General features: G+C 50.6%; 1 protein-coding gene across 1 annotated transcript; it reads right to left on the bottom strand.

The window, feature by feature from the left end:
• Positions 1-5,917: 5,917 nt before the first annotated feature.
• On the bottom strand, positions 5,918-12,969 carry Klhdc8a (kelch domain containing 8A). The gene is made up of 5 exons (XM_028764691.1): positions 11,953-12,969; positions 8,969-9,133; positions 8,447-8,662; positions 7,772-7,873; positions 5,918-6,865 (listed from the first exon to the last, which is right to left on the bottom strand). The coding sequence occupies exons 1-5, from the start codon at positions 12,326-12,328 to the stop codon at positions 6,672-6,674; spliced, it is 1,053 nt and encodes a 350-aa protein (XP_028620524.1). The 5' UTR covers positions 12,329-12,969; the 3' UTR covers positions 5,918-6,671.
• Positions 12,970-16,638: the final 3,669 nt, after the last annotated feature.

The raw sequence follows: 16,638 nt of genomic DNA, 5'->3' as shown, positions 1-16,638 counted from the left end.
GACACAGGAGGAGCTGGGGGACACAGGAGAAGCTGGGGGACACAGGAGGAACTGGGGGACACAGGAGGAACTGGGGGACACAGGAGGAACTGGGGGATACCCAGGAGAAGGCTTTGGAGAGAGGAAAGGAAGGTGCTTCGAACCACCCCACATGTTAATTTTTAAGTTCAGGATGCCAAGAGGTAGAAGGGTGGGTGTCTATTTTTATTTTTACTTAAATTCTAGGGGTTCCAGTCAGTGCTTTGCAAAGGGCTCCTCACCTTCCTGTTAATGGTAGAACACAGAGATCTTCCTCCTTTTCTGCCCCTTGACCCATATCCTCTCTCTGACCTCTGAGGTTCTGTAACTCCTCCTTCTGTGGTATTACAAAACTGGAGTGTCTGTGCATTAGGCAAGTATTAAAAGCTACAGGATTCCTCTAGTAGGCCCTGAGATTCTGAGTACTTTCCATGGGCTCCCTGTGTGGCTCCACTGCAGTAAGTCACCTGGGACTGTTGATGCCTGAGATGGAGTCAGTAAAAATAACTCCTGTCTTTCTAGCTGTCAACACTCCAGTGCACACAACCTTAATGCCTCTTCACTGAGCCTTGGCTTAGGTGTTGGATGCATGGGTAGTTGATGCAAATGAGGCAGGAAGAGCAACAGCCTGAGTGGGAGTCAGAGACAGGGCTGGGAGAGGTGACTGAGTCTCCTTAAGCCTAATTACACTAATGAAACCCTGTTAGAGGTGGCTTTATATAGAGTTCTAGGCTCCCCAGCAGGTGGGGCTTATAGCAAGGGGCACTGCGGCTCAGGGCCTGGTATCTTCACTTCATATAAATGAAAGGATATATTCTTCCTGCCAGTCCTGCCTCCATTCAGGAGAGACCCAGGAGTGACTAGGAAATACATAGAAGATATACATGCGCGGATTTGAGGGGGATGTCTAGTACACCCCCTCTCTGCCTTGTGCCCAATTGGCTTCTGCTGCCAACACAAGTCCTTGGTCTCCCAAGCTGATCCTGGAATGTTAACCCCCAAGCAAAGCACATTCCTGAGCTGGGTCAGCAGCTCCTCGCCCTGGGTAAAGGAAGGAGAGAACCAGCATTCCTCGAGGCCCTGAATAACACTGGTACACGCTGGTATTCAGGGGTTGCTATTGCCAGGTGGATTAAGGAGCCACCATCACCAGAGATCATAAAATGCTAACCTATAACTCCCACGAGAGCCTACAATAAAGGGCTGAAGGAGCCCATCCATAAGCAAGGGGACTGTAGTTTCTAGCCTGCTTCTGTGTCTGCCCTCTGTAGGGAAGAATTGAAGAAAGAAAGCAGGCAGGGTAAGGCTGTCACAGTTAGTGCTATCTCTGGGCCTTTTAATTTCTGACTTTAATTGCACTGTGCTATACCTTTAGTTCCCAGGATCTCTGGTATGTCCTGGGTCACATGGGTTAGTGACACCATCACAGCCTGAGGAGTCCTCAGGAACTGTGCCAAGAAAGGACTAGAAAGGGAATGGCTTATATCTGCCACACACGGAGGAGTGTGCAGGGTGGGTGGGACAGGTGGATGGGGAGGAGCTAAGGAGAGAGGGAATCTGGAATACCGAGTGGGAGGGGGCAGGCTGGAAGGATAGCCTTTATGAGGAGCTGAGGCTGGGGATTTTATGAAGACTAGGAGGCTGAAAGGAAGGTTGAGTTCCAGAGCATGCAGTCAGATTTATAGCCAAAATCCCAGAAGGGTGAAGGGAGTCCAGCAAAAGCCTGGGCTGAGAGGGTACTAAATGTTTTCATGTGGTGATGAGGGTCCGAAGGAAGCCAGTCACTGTGTGAGGGAGAGGGGCTGTCTAGGGTAGAGCCTGCTTCTCTAAGGCTCTAGAAGCTCATGTCTCAGAACAGGAGTAGCATAGAAGGGAAGCCCCCAGTCGTTCCCCTTCTACAACCGGGGGTGTGGAGCAGGGCATTCTGGAAGTGTGAGTTATATATCATTTTCTTACGTATGTTTGCTTTTGAGACTGAGAAGAGGACCACATTTCCTGTTGAGTGGTAGGTATGATGATTCTGAGTCCTTATCTTGTCCAGATGAGAGAGCAGGGTGGACCACTCCAAAACAGTGACCTCCACCCTTCTGCCACAGCCACACATTCTAAAGCTAACCAGAAGAAAAGCTCCAAGAGCCCAGTGGAAGCCCTAACAAACTCCAAGGCTACTAGCTACCAGCCTGGAGTCCAACCTGGCTGTTCCTCATGGCATAGACAAAGGAGAAGGCAAATTTTAACTCCCCACAGACCTCAGGCCCGGCATGCACCAAATGTCCCAACACTTCTCTGTCCCATTCATCCTCCCAAAGACCCTCTGAGTCATCTGTGAATTATTTCCTCTTGGAAGGATGGAGGTGGCTCCCAAGTTTTGCACACACAAAAAAGCTGTCTGTGCAAGAGGAGAGGTCTGATCAAATTTGGGGGTGGGGTAGGGCTTAGGCACTGGGTTTTCCTGGGTCCTCCTCAGGGAAAGCCATCTGAAAAAAACAATCTGTGGCTCATTTAGCAGTACTCTGCTGCAGCCTGTGCTGGCACTGTGCCAGGTACTAGGCAGGTACTAGCCAGGTACTAGCCAGGTACTAGGCAGGTACTAGCCAGGTACTAGGCAGAGAGGGCAAACAAGGACGGTTGGGTAGTCCCTTCTTGATAGAGCGTAGCAGCTTTCTTGGGAGTCAGAGTACAGAATTCCTTTAGGCCTGTCTCCTCACCGGTAAAACAGAAGGATCTCAGCCCAAGTGTGGTTCAAAAAGTTCCTGTTGCCATAGTGGCAAACTGTAGTATGGAATCATTAGGGGGAGGGGTGATCCAGAGGGAGTAGGGCAGGCCAAGAGATGACCTTGCCTTGGCAAGAAGAGCGGAATGTTGTAGCAGTCTGTCCTTCAAATGATAAGGATCCTGAATTTGGAGGCATGGCCAAATAGTTGAATTGCAAGCATTCTGAGCTAGGCGTGCTGCCCGGTCTATCCCTTTAATCCCAGCACTCAGAAGGCAAAAGCAAGTAGATCTCTATGAGTTCAAAGCTAGTCTGGTCTACATAGTAAGTTCCAGGCCAGTGGGGGCTACACAGTAAGACCATGTCTCAAAACAAAAACAGGGGTGGGGAGGGGAGGGAATTCTAAGTCCGGCCACCACCGATAATTGAGAGCATGTATACATGAGTGTGAAATCAAAGCCATGTGTAGGACAGATGTCCATAAGGGGGCGTGTGTAATGTGTTTGTAAAGATTTCGAGTGAGCGCGGGTGGCCATTTGCATGAAGAGTGTGCACAGGGAGGTGTGTCTGAGTGAGAGGGTGGATGATGAGTACATGTGTGAGCGGAGTGGTGTGCAAGTGTGAGCGGGAGGAGAGTAGGGTACAGGCAGTAGAAATGTGAGGGTGGAGGGCCCCGGGTGCTGGAGGCAGTGCCGGGAACTGACTTAAGGCAGTCAAGGCGCATGGTCTGCACATCTGCAGCGTTCCTCCTCAGGAGTCACTTCCTGAGCTGGGGAAGCTGAAGTGTAAAAGCATTTTGTCCCATAGAGCACATGAGGGCCCCGGGGCTTCTGAAAGGCAGGTACACAGCTGCCTGTGGAGCCCACGTGTTTGGGAAAACAGACTGTAGTGCAAGCCATTGAAACAAAGAGGATCATAGCGCAGGGATGAACACAGCTCTCCCTGTAGAGAACTTGGGGCATCTGCTCTGGCTGCCAGCTGGCTCTCCCCCTTCCCTGGGGACCATGCCTTCATCCGCTGGCACTGTGGTGGGCAAGGGACAAATCCCTAGAAGCACTACTAGAACATGCTCAAAGCTTTCCTCTCTAAGCCTCAGTTCCCTTCAGGGTCCGCTCAGACCTTGCCTTGCTTTGGCCTCTTCCAGCTGAGTGCAGGAAATGTGAGCTTTTAGGCACTCACACTGTTCTTCAGAGGCCCGTCTTTTACAGTGGGCTGACTCAGGAGTTCAGGATTCAGGGAATTGCTTTCCCTGGCTTGCTCATCGTACTTGGTGTGGTGGTGAGCTTCATTTGCTCTTAATTTCCTCTGTGCATGAAGTCTAGACTCTTCCACAAGGCATGAAGAAGTCTTTTCTGTATCTGCCGGCCTGCATTACAGTCTCATGCCCCCAGAAATGCCTTTGCATTCTTCTACATGCTCTCCACAATATTCAAGCCCCTTCAATAGTCCTGATTTTGAGAGGAGGGGGTGAGACAGGGTCTCTCCATGAAGCTCTGACTGTCCTGGAATTTACTATGTAGGCCAGGCTGGCCTCAAAGTCACAGAGATCCCCATGCCTCTGCCTCCTGAGTGTTGGAACTAAAGGTATGCATCATGTCCAGTTTCTGATTCTGAAAGTCAGAGTTTCATTATGTTGCCCAAGCTGGGCATCAACCCCCTCCTATGGTCAGGAGACTTTCCTCAGAGCTGACCAGGGAACTGAAGCAGGTGCTTTACCACCTTGTGGGACAGACAGGAATTCAGGAGGGTAAGTGTGGTGTGGGGAGGCCTGTCGCAGTTAGATGTGTGAGGCCTGCAGGCAGGCCATTAGCTGTACTGCCTCTGAGATGCAAGGGGTATTGAACCACATGTTTTAACACAGACATCAAGGGCTTCCCTCACTCCTCACCAAGGTATCCCTTGTCTTCCCACAATGAACCTTGGGCAGAGGTGACCCTAGCAGATACTAGCTCCAGCTTAGGATTGCTCTGATAATGTCAATGTCTAATTCAACCTCATAGAACTTGCTGGGCCCCTAGGGTTCCAACTATCTTAGAAGGATTCAATTCTATCATAAGATATGGGGCCATTATCTGGATCTTTCCAGTTATCTCTCCAGTTCTATGGAGAAAGCCCCTGTATGGCTTGGCTCCTCTTGTGTTGGGAATGATGTGGGCAGGACAGAAGTGCAAGTCAGAGAGGGAGAGGGAGTCGAGTATGAAGCAGTTTGCTCAGAGAAGCCGCCTGTCCCCTGTGGACCCCAACTCTTTCTTTCTAATGGTTAGTTCAGGGGGACTTAATGGTATTGGATCCATAAGCAATGGAGGCTTCTTTGTGCTCAGTTCCTTAGAGGCCACCTCAAGTGAGAAAAAAACTACTAGGCCAGCAGGTGGCAGTGTCCTCCTGGAACCCAAAGGGAAAGCCACTAACCCATCATCCCTTAAAGACCCATGTTTCACTCAGTCCTTGAAGATCCAACTGGAAGTAGGACCCCTACCACCACAGCAGAAAGAGGTCCTCTGACCCTTCAGACCCTGACAGGTCATCCTCCAGCTCAGGCTCCTCGGGAGGTAATCACCTGAGCCCTGTGAAGAATGAGTCCAGCTCCCTGCCTCCTCCACAGTCACAGCAGGGGAGATTATTCTTTGTGTCCTCAGGACTAACTCAGAGCTAGTTCAGTTTGTTTTCTGTGCTGTGGATGGGACTCAGGTCCCTAAGCATGCTGGGTAAGTGCTCTTCCCCAAGCTAAGTCCTAATCCCATATGAGTGCCTGGGAAGTAGCACAGAAATCTGCTGTGCAGGCTACAGGGAAGGCACATCCATCCTACAGCTCCCAATTATTTTTAAGTCAATGAACAGTTCTTTCATTCTTTGAATATGCCTAAAATGAGCTTCAGCTGAACTGATCGAGGTTAGACACGGGTATAACCTGGCAAAGACTGAACGGTCACAACCTTGGCCAAACGTGTGTGTGTGTGTGTGTGTGTGTGTGTGTGTACAAAGAGAACTAAAACAGGTTGGCTCTTTGAGAGTGGGACAGCTGTGGCGGAGGGAAGGCAGAACTCTTCAACAGGAACCATCAAGAACAAGTGGCCAATCGGTCCCTGTTTAGTAGAACACAGTGGGAGATGGTCTCGTGGGGTTTTCTATCTACAAACCAGGACACCCTCGCCTTGTCTCCAGGGTCCAAAGAAGACAAGGATAAGGTTACCAAATGTTGTGCTGCTGTTATTAACAGGAGTGCAATTAATCCACCCTTTGTGGATTGGGAAGCCACAGTGTAAGTAAAGGAGACGGTTTCACACAGAAACACTCTGGGAGCTGTTGGGCACAGAGTGGCCAGGCTTCAGGTCAGGAGAAGGTGGCGGAAGGCAGAATACAGAAGATATTGACACTCCAACATCACATGCCCAGCAGGGACCTGAGAGGAAGGATCCTTTCTGCCAAAGCTGTTGGCCTGGAGTGTGAGCCGCCAGCTTCCTTCCTACACAACTTTGGGCCTAGCTTCGAGTCTAATTCCTGATAAGTAGGTGAGATCTGAGGCAGGCCAACAGCTGACGTCTATATGGGGAATGGATGTCAACCAAAGAGAAACAAGGGGTTGGGGGTACCCTGTTCTTCATTAGTTTATCCCAAGACACTCAAACTACCTCAGAGATGAGGAAGGACAACAGTGGCTCCCTCTCTGGGTGGCAACTCTACCTCAGGAGGTAGGCGAGAGGAGGAAACTTTCCCCTGCTGTGTTTGAGTACTGAGTGAGGCTTTTCCCCAGTCCACTGCCCAGCACTGACTGACTAGTGGAGTCAGCTATGCTTTCTGAGATTGCAGGTTTAGAGGGAAGTCACTGAGAGCCCTGGGGCTTGACCCCGCCTGAGGAAGTAGTCCAAACTGCTTTGATGAGACCATTCCTCATGTCAGGAGTGGAGTGATACTGTCCAGGCAAAGGCGCTGCTCAGGCCACTTAGGAGTCAGAGACAAACAGTGCCTCTACTGCATCGCTCAGTCCCTGGCTGACACCCCCCACAGCCATGAGGCAGTTCTTGAAGACAATGCTGGAGCAGGCACAGCGGGGTGTGGGCATGGGGGGGAGGGCCTCCCACTTATTCTTCTCAGGGTGGAATGCTTCTGCTGTCTCCAGGACAGTGGGCTGGTTTCCTGAAAGCAACAGGGGAATCAGACCTTAGACCAAGGAGCCCAGCCACCAAGCCAGGTCCCAAGATGACCATCTCCCAACCCAGAAGCAAAAGCCAAGCAACTTCATTGTCTATGGCTAGAAGATGGCTCTCTCTTTACCATCCTGGGCCAGGAATTCCTGTTAAAGGACTTTGTCCCTTGTCCCTTCTCTGCCTCTTTATCTTAAGAATAGAATTATTTTCTCCTGTGTTGGTTATCAGAAGTTTTTAAGAGTACCACTGCCTCCTTCCTGATTTTACACACACACGCGCACACACACACACACAAAGAGAGAGAGAGAGAGAGCGAGAGAGAGAGAGAGAGATAGAGAGAGAGAGAGAGCTCCCTCATAATCTAGCCCATATCGTTGCTCATGAATGAGCATGTGTTTGGTTGTCCCCACACACAATGCCTTTATCACTGTGTCCTAAAGACTTCAGTGTGCCTCCAAGTCCCAGTCTGTCCCTTAAAATAGCAGCAGTCTTTGAGAGGGATCAATTCCAGAATTCAGAGCATTCATTTGATCATATACTTTACTATCCTAAGAGGGCTGGATGTCCACAATGACATTGGGTCAAGGAAGGATGAAGACTTTACTTTTACCCTTTGTCTCTAGCTATCCCCAGAAAGGGACTCAGGGACCTGGGTTCAGCACAGGAGTTCGTATGTCCCCTATAATTACTAGATCTCCATTTTCCAATTTCCAAATGGAAAGAACATATGCGAGGCCCATGTGGAAAGGTCAAGTCCAGGCTGTATTGAACTCTTTGGAGTAAATCAGTGGGAGGCACGCACAGAGTCAGTACCATCTGTTGCTCCAATGCAGTGCCAAGGACCTACCACATCCCAGAACCACAACACAGCACGTTTGAGATGCTCCATCCTTACCAAGGCCCCCAGCCACGATGACCCGTCCACTCAGACCACCAGCCACAAAGTCTGCCCGGCGTTTCTTGAGGAAGAATGAGCGTTCCATCTTCAGCCATCCCCCTGCAAGACACCCGTAATGACAGGACAGAGAAAGAGGATTAGGTGCTGATGTCCCCTAACAAATACAGATGAATCCCAAGTGGCCCTTACCCTGGTGGCTACCCCTCTTCCATTCACCCTTGCATTCAGGGTGCAGAGAGCATGCCCTGTTGGTTGAAATGACACCCTCTGCCACTTGGGCCTTCTCTGGTGCTTGTCCCAGTCTAAGGTACGGAATTCCCATGAGCTCCCTGTTCTACTTAGATTTTCCCCAGCTCTAAATGGGAGAGGAATCTGATTAAAGGCGATGAGAGGAGTAATCAGGATCCCTGATTCTCCATCAGCAAAGGAAGAGACACTTCCTAACCTGGTCCTGCACAGATACTGGGGATGGAGAGGAAAGGCCACAGTGAAAACACACAAGCAGACCAAAGGAGCCTTGAAAAGAATCTGACCCCACATATATCCATGAGTTAAGAAGGTGCTCAGATTTCAGAGAAGGCTGCCTGGATACGTAAGCAACCCCAGGGAGATTGTCATAATGGAGAAAGTGGGGATCAGTCAGAAGACAGCAAGGATGGGAACCCAGCTCACCCTGTTCCATGTCAAACACATCCATTGTCCGGAGGAACTTGGGCTGCCGGTACAGACGACCCTGCCGCAGGCCTCCCAGGCTGTACAGGTGGTTGTCCAGGGTCACAAAGCTGGAGAAGGCCCGCTTACAGGGAATGTTGGGGAACTTGGTCCAGGACCGAGATTCTATATCAAAGACCTCAAAGGCATTGACTGCATACTTAGATTGTCGTCCCCCTGGAGGTAGGGAGGCGGGGAGGTAGGGAGGAGGGGAGGTGGAGAGGAGGGGAGGTGGGGAGGTGGGGAGGTAGGGAGGTGGGCAGGTTACAGAGTAGGGGGTGGGAAAGAAAACAAAGCAGTTCCTGAGAACAGAGAGGACTGGGCTGGCCCTTCTGTTATTCAGTCATCTGAAAGACTCCTCAAGGGCTAGGGTGGTGTGATTATCCCCCATGGCCAAGGAAATTCTCAGGCTGTTGGCATCCCTTTCTAGGGAACTCACCCAAAGGAGCAAGAAGAAGAAATGAAGAAATAGCTTGTCCTTACCCAGCACATAGATCTTGGAGCCCCGGAGGAAGGAGGTGGCAGCATATCTTGGGGTGGGCATGGGTGCTAGTGACACCCACATATCCTTTAGCATGTCATAGTGTTGCAAGTAGTTGTGTGGACGTAGGTCCAGGCCCATTCCTCCTGCGGCATACACTCGATAATCTAAGAAAAAGGCCACACAGAGACATGATTCTGCTCCCAGGTACTCAGAGACAGATCCAACAGCATCCACCATCTTTCATAGCCATCACAAGTTCCCAGCCTTTGCTCAGCGAGTGAATCAGGGCTGCTTTGGTAATGTGGGTAGCAGCATTCAAAGTCTCTGTTCTGGTTAATCTGAAACTGTGGATGGACCGTGTGCTTTGGCTTATCTCAAGTCCTTAGCAAAGCCTGTCCCTGAGCGGAGACAGATGGCATCGAAGCCTAGGCCTAGATAACCCTTTGCAAGTCTGTCCTTTCTAGGCAGCCAGAGTGGAAGCCCAGGGAAGAGGCTTTTGTAATGGCCTCCACTAGTGACCTATCTCCTAGCAATTCTCAGATAATTCTCCAGCTGGTAATGTCCTATAGAACTATAGTTGGCTCCACCCACTGGCCTTCTACACACTGAGTTGTCAGTGGTTCTGTCTGCTACTCCAGGGGGGAAATGGCATCCTCCTTCACAGGTATAGAAGCCGGCAGGATCCGGAAGGCACCTGTACTGAATGGGAAGAGAACAGGTCTGAATGAGGAGGAGGAGGCTTTGGGGAACTGACCTTTCGGAAACCTTGCCCTTCGAGCAGGGAGGCTCCACTTTTCTCTTCTGCTCTTGGCAGTGGGTAGCTTTTCAGGGACTCAGCACACTGTACCTGAGAGCATGGGCTAACATTCGTGTCTCCCTAGACCTTGCCCAAATGGGTCCTTTTCTCAGGGCTCTTCAGTTCCTGCGTGGAGTTTTGCTCCCAGCAGCCCTCCCTCACAGCCTTCCTCACAACGGTGACTTGACTCTGTGAGGTTACCACTGCAGGAAGTGAGCCTTATTTCCCTTTAAGTATCCTGGAAGGCGATCCTAGCTCTAAGTGTAAGGCTCGGGTAAGACTTGATGATAAGCACCTGATTAGCACAAATTCCGCCTTCTCTTCTGGAAACACCCCCCTCCTGGAAAAACTCTAACCACTCCACAGTCATTCAGCTCTGGGCTCAGTTCTGACCCATCCCTTCATCTGGGTTCTCTGAGCTGTGAAGCGGGACCCAGAGGACTTGGCTGGGTGCCTCCCAAGTGATGGTACCACCATTGCTCTGTTGTCACATGTAACTGATACCAGCACCAGCTTGATTATGTTCCTCCCAATACAGTGCAGATTGAGGATCTGTTCATCTATGAAACCAGTACAAACAGCCGGTATTAAATGTCTACCAGAATAATCCGTGAGCCCATTTGGCTTTATGGTTTAGAGCACAGGCACAGTCATTACTTACTATCTATTTAACCTTGGTGAATTAACCTTTCTGGGCTTCATGCTGTTGCTTCTAAAATAAGAATGAAGATAGCACTTATCTCATTGGACATATTGAAAGTCCAAAGGGAGAAAGAACCAATGGGAGGGAAACCTTAATTCTTAACTTTCAGCATAATTTATTGATGATAGAGATGGGTGTGGTCCATACTCATTATTCTGTGTCCCCAGGAGCCTCTGGGACTTATCTTTAAAAATAATAATAATAATGTCTTATGATGTAGGGTCTTACTACATAGCTTGATCTTATAAGCCTTCTGCCTTAGCAGAGGCAAGTTTTTGGGTTTTGTTTTTCAAGGCAGAGTTTCCTCTGTGTAGTCTTGGCTATCCTAGAACTTTGTAGTCCAAGCTAGCCTCTGAGATCTACCTGCTTCTGCCTCCCAAGTGCTGAGACTAAAGATGTGTAGCACTAAGCCCTATTGCCAGGTAAGTCTTGAACTTGCCACTCTTCTGCCTTAGCCTCCAGAGTAGCTAGGATTACAAGCTTTCACCACCAGGCCTGGCTTTTCACCCTCCTAACTGGCAGGCCATGAAAACCCTAATGTCTACCCTTCCCAATGGGATTCTGGACCCCTACCTTCTCGAGAATCATGTTCAAGGCCCAAATTTTCTACCCTTTTCCTTCCTCCCCAGGGACAAAGCAGGTGCTTAAGAAAAGATGTTTTCTGATCTGGCCATATGTTAGCCAGTCAGCTGGGGTATAGTAGCAAGAGAGATGACGATGGGTGGAAAAGAGAAAGGTCACCCCACCAAGCCTACGGTGTGGAGGCAACTGTAAATGAACTTGGGGTGTCTTAACACCCATTCTCATAAAACTCTGTGTGTTTAGTAAACTGCAGATGGAACCCCTCTACACCCCAGGCTGTATTAGGCCCGAAAAGAGTGCAATGAAGGCTTTGAGAAAGTGAGAATTTTAAAACCACACACAAGCAAGAGAACTTGGTGGACCTGGATGATGCCCAACATGAAACAACCTTTGGGAACATCCTGACCTCCACTCAGTAAGTCTGAAACTGCAGTCAGGAGCAAAGGAAGATCCCGGGATCGTCTCAAAGCCTCCTTGGTAGGGCCTGGTAACGGTAGAAGGATGGGGTGAGCATCCTCAGGAACCTACATAGGTAGGTTTGTGGGAGGGAGCAGACGGCCAACAGCAAATGTGGTCATTCGGCTGAATGCCAGGGTCTGCAAAGTCATTGCAGATAACCCCGTGGCTCACACCTTGGCTCTCCCTCTGCAGTGGCCTGCCCAGCCTGCTGGAGCTGACTCCTGGCATCAGATGGAATTCCTAGACATTTCACCTGCTCAGTTTCCCTTTCCAGTCTGTAAAGTAAGGGCAGTGGGTCTCCGGTTTTAGTGCTTAATGTAAGGCTCGGATGTTATGGGGAATGTGTATTGACCCCCCCCCCATCATGTTGCCTTACACCCATGTCCCGCCATGACCTTTTACTTTCTTCCCTAATGCCCACCCTCAACCCTGGCCCCACTTGCCTTTGGCTGTGACAGAAATGCCCATGGCAGCCTCGCGCAGGACGCTCCTCTTCTTCCACTTGCCCTCATCGATATTGTACATTTCCACGACCTTCACAGGCAGTTGATTGGTGCCCACACCCCCGATCACCATAATCCGCTTTCCTAGGGCAGTAATTGCTACCCCGGCCCGGGCTGTGGGCAAGGAGGGCAGGGAGGTCCACTGGTCGGCCTCGGGAGAGTAGACCTCGAAGCAGTCCATAGGGACGCCATTGTCATCACATCCCCCGATGGCATAGACCTGCCCCCCAGTCTCCAGCAGTGAGCAGTAGACCCGGCGGCTAGGCAGTGGAGCAAGGCGCTTCCACTGGAAGTCTTTGACATTGGGCACCTCCATGGCAGCCCGGGGAAGGGCCCTGCTCTCGCGCCCCTACAGCGTTCGGGCAAGGTCCAGCCCCGGGACCCGCGGGCTACACGGCGCCGGCCCGCGCGTCTCCTTTCGTAGCCTCCATCTCGCGCTGCACGGGCTCCCGCCGACGCCCGCTGGCTTCTCCCGGTCCCTTGGGTGTCAGCGGGGCAGCGACGTCCACGCCTGGCTCCGCGGGAAAAACCGAGCGAATCTAGGGCAGCAGGGCGCCGGCGGTAGCTCGCCCTGGGTCAACTTTGCAGGATGCGCCCCGCCCCGCCCGGTCCCCGGGAGCGCGGAGCCCACCCCACCGCGCGTGGGCGCCGCGCTCGCCCGGCACTAGCTCCGGGCGGCGCCCACAACCACGCTTTCACCGCCCGCCCGGCAGCGGCGGAGCAGAGGACAGCGCTCCCTGTCCTTCCCAGCCCGCACGCCGCCGTCACCCGCGCAGGCGAGCGGTTGCCAGAAGCGGAGCTCCAGTCAGAGGGACGCCGGCTCACCGCACCGCCTCCCCGCAGCTTCCACACCTGGGCAGCAGCCCATGCGACCCGAGACGGAGGATGTGGCCTGTGCGTCAGTCAGGGCGACCGGGGCGAACGAGAGCAGGGCCTGCCCTGTCTACAGGGTCGGAGGCAGCCGGAACAGGAGCTGGGTGCCCAGATGACAGGCAGATCCTGCCAACGTGGGGGCGGGCGTTTGCGAGTGTTTGTTTTGGGTGAGGAGGCGGAGAGGCCAATTACCCAGTTTGTCTACAGTACACAGACCCAGTTCGTGACAGGCTGGCTTTGTTTAGGGGGAGGTATGCTCACATGGTCTAACCTCAGAAGCCAGTTAGGAGACATAGATGTGTCAGAGATCCGCCGATCTAACAATCCTCACGCATGAGCATGTAGTTCACACAGAACCTTATTTCCCTCCTAAGTGGAGACGTCCACAAAGCCTCAAATAAAGTCACACACAGGGGAACCACAACTGAACACGCCACCAAACAAGCTGGGAGGACCTTGCCTCCCAAACCCTCATGCATCTACAGTAGGTCAGACCTAATTAGCAACTCCTGGCCCTTGACAGCAGCCACAGGAGTGGACAGATGATCCCTTCAAACCATCCAGCAACAAACCCTTCAGAACTGTAGTACCCAGTAATTCAAGTGCCCATGACACATAGGACCACCTAGTGGTGTGTTTTTCCAAGTTTCCTTCCACTCAGAAGTGCTCAAGCTTAGGAACCTGACAGACTGCTGTTAAAATGTTTGCTGTGGAAAACTTAGCTTCAGTATCTACTCTGTGTGTGTGTGTGTGTGTGTGTGTGTGTGTTGGGGTGTGTTGGTGTGTATTTCCCCTCACTGTTGGGGATGGATCATCTCAGGGATGTGCACATGCTAGGCACTAAACTTTAACTTGTGATAAACTGTAGATTCACATGTATTTGTAAGGGTTGTAAGAAAGAAGCGTTCTTTATCTAATGTCCCCCAGTGTTAATATCCTACCAAGCTATAGAACAATGCCATAGGCAGAACACGTTTTCATTACAAGGGCTCCATGTCACCTTTTGATATCTGGTAGGACTCTATCATTCCTCCTTCCCCTTCCCTCCCCAGCCCCTGACAGTCCATTTCTGAAACCTTGTCACTTGAGCCATGTTGTACAAGGAGCTGGACTGCAGCTCACGTGGCAGAGTCTTTGCTTGACAAAGCACAGAAGCCTGGATTCCGTCCTCAGCACTGTGTATGACCAGGTGCCTGACCCAGTGACTTAGCACCCAGTGACCCACATCCATAATCACAGAGCTTGGGAGGTGGAGATGGGAGGACCAGAAGTTCAAGATCATCCTTGCTCTATATTGTGCTCCAGGCTACCCTGGACTACTTGGACCCCGTCTCAAAACGGGAAAGAATGTTATACGGATGAGGCCACACAATATGTAACCTTTAGAGTCCCCCCCCCACACACAAACTCACTCCTGAGTGTTATGATGCAAGTTGTTGAAAAGATCAATAGTTCTCTCTCTCCTTCCCTTCCTTTTCCCTTCCCTCTCCCCTTCCCTCACCCCATCTCTGTTTTTCTGAAGCATGATCTCAATATGACTGGAACTCACAATTTTCCTGAAATAGCCCCCAAGTGCCAGGATTACAGACCTGAGATTCCAAGTCCAGTTCTCCTTCCTTCCTCCCCTCCCCCCTTTTGAAAAAGAGTCTCTCACAGAATCCACCTGCTGTTGCCTCCTGAGTGCTAGGATTAAAAGTGTGTGACTCTTCATCTGATTTTTTTCCCCTTGATTTCTTTGCAGCATTTTGTGGTTGAATGTACCCATGTATGTTTTGTGAAGGTTAAGCGAGGTATGTAGGTAAATTCATCAAGTGTGATATTTATCACCTTTCCTTCTGACACAGAACCAGGGCCTACCTACTACACTCCTGCCATCGCTCATACTGTGACTATGATGTATGGGAGAAATAGAAGCCCTGATTTAAAACAGGCCTAGCTTAATATCTTGAGCCCTTGACCTAACAATTCTACTTATTTTTAAAGCTTAGATTCTTGTGTTTGCAAAATCAGCACCTAGACCATGTACAGAAGGCTGTGTTCTGTTCTCTGTGTTCAGTAAGAGCTCACAAATTCTAACAGTGTAGTCTAAACTAATGACGTTTCACAGACAATACCAACCATTCCCTGTTCTTGTAATAGGCCCCAGACCTTAGCACAACTGAGGCCATGATGGAAGTACCATTGAGGCCTTGGAACCCAGCAGGTAGACAGCACCACTTGCCAAAACAAGAACAAAGACCTAATCCATTAAAGGACATAGTTCTGGGAAGGTTCCTAAATGTACTAACTATCCTTGGGTTTTGCCGTCTGTAGTTCCACTTCCAGCTAACTGTTCTTGCTATATGAGGCGAGAAAACTCAGGGTGTGGTTTTTGTACCTATATGTTTACCCTTAGAAAGGCTCAGGACTATACTCAGGTCCCGAACACCCAGTATACTTCCTGCTAGCTAGTAACGACTTTCTATTAGCTCGAAGCTGTACAGGACACTTATTCTGCTACATTGTATTTGCAGTGGAGCTCCGTGATTAGGCAGTAGAAGAGGAGGTTGGGCTGGGAGAGAAAGAGAGGAAGGGGAGGAGAAGAAGGAGGCTATCAGCATGGAGGACCGTGGATGGGTTGAAAGCTGTCCTGGGTAGCAACTCCTATCAAAAGGTTAGATATTGGGTAACAATAATTGTGTGGGCATCTTGTTGATTGAGCATTTCTGAATATATAAATCCTTTAGATAATCATGAAGCTTTAAGAGTCTCATTTCTACCGGGTACTGAAAAGATGGCAGATATTGTCTGGGGTTCAGCCGAGCTTTGTGGATGCAGCATCGTGGACTGGCAGAGCCATTCCCCATGCTGGCATCTCGTGGGTACCAGGGCCTGTGCATCTAGCTAGCCGGAGCCCTAGTCAGAGCCAAAGAACAGCAGGAACATGGTGGCTGCCCGGGAACAAGCCAGACCGGGCACCGTTTTCTAAATATCACCCCTACACGAAGCCATGTCTAAATAATCTTCTCTGGTGGATACCTCACAACCTTCTTAGGGAACTATCCTTCCCAAAGGAATATGGGATGGACCCTTACCTCAAACTGAATCCACTTCTCAGCTCTAGCTTGTGGTGATCGGGATGAATGGAAGCCATGGTCTTCTCAAATGGGTTTGTTGGGATCTATCTGTCTTCAGCCTCTCTTGCTAGAAGCCTTCACTGAAGCAGCAAAGCCAACTAACTTCTCACACCCCTCCTCGCAGATGGGCAGAGTTCCAGAGCTCAGCCCTTGCAACTCCAGTCTCTCAGAATCTTCCACTGTGGGGACATTGCCAGGCATCTGTGAGCATCTGTGTCTTGCAGAGGAGTCTGACACTCGGGAAGTGCTTCACTTAGAGCTGGCAACTCATTCATAGGACTCTGGGTTAAAGGTTCCAATTACAAATGAACACATGATGTGTTAGTAAGAAGGCTGGGTGTTCCCATTCGCACATGGTCTCTGGTCATTTGTCCAACTGCAGCGAGGGAAGGTGCCCAGAGCTCAAAGGGATCCCAAGAATTGCTGAGTGTCTCACCTAGGGAGACCCCAGTGCTCAGCCCTGGACAGGTCCTGTTCCAGCTCAGTGCTCACATCCATAGGCTTTACTCTGTGCACACCACAGGGCCCAAGACATTTAGCCTTGGAAAGTAGAAAAAAAAAAAAACAGTTTGCTTCCAAGCTATGCCCAGTTGCTAATTCTGGAAGTTTGGCTTATTTCTTTTCCTTCTCTCCTTCC

This window comes from Grammomys surdaster, unplaced genomic scaffold, assembly GCF_004785775.1.
Source record: "Grammomys surdaster isolate TR1022 unplaced genomic scaffold, NIH_TR_1.0 145, whole genome shotgun sequence".
Taxonomy (NCBI): domain Eukaryota; kingdom Metazoa; phylum Chordata; class Mammalia; order Rodentia; family Muridae; genus Grammomys; species Grammomys surdaster.
Note: the sequence above shows the minus strand (reverse complement) of the source record. Positions and strands in the feature narration are given on the sequence as shown.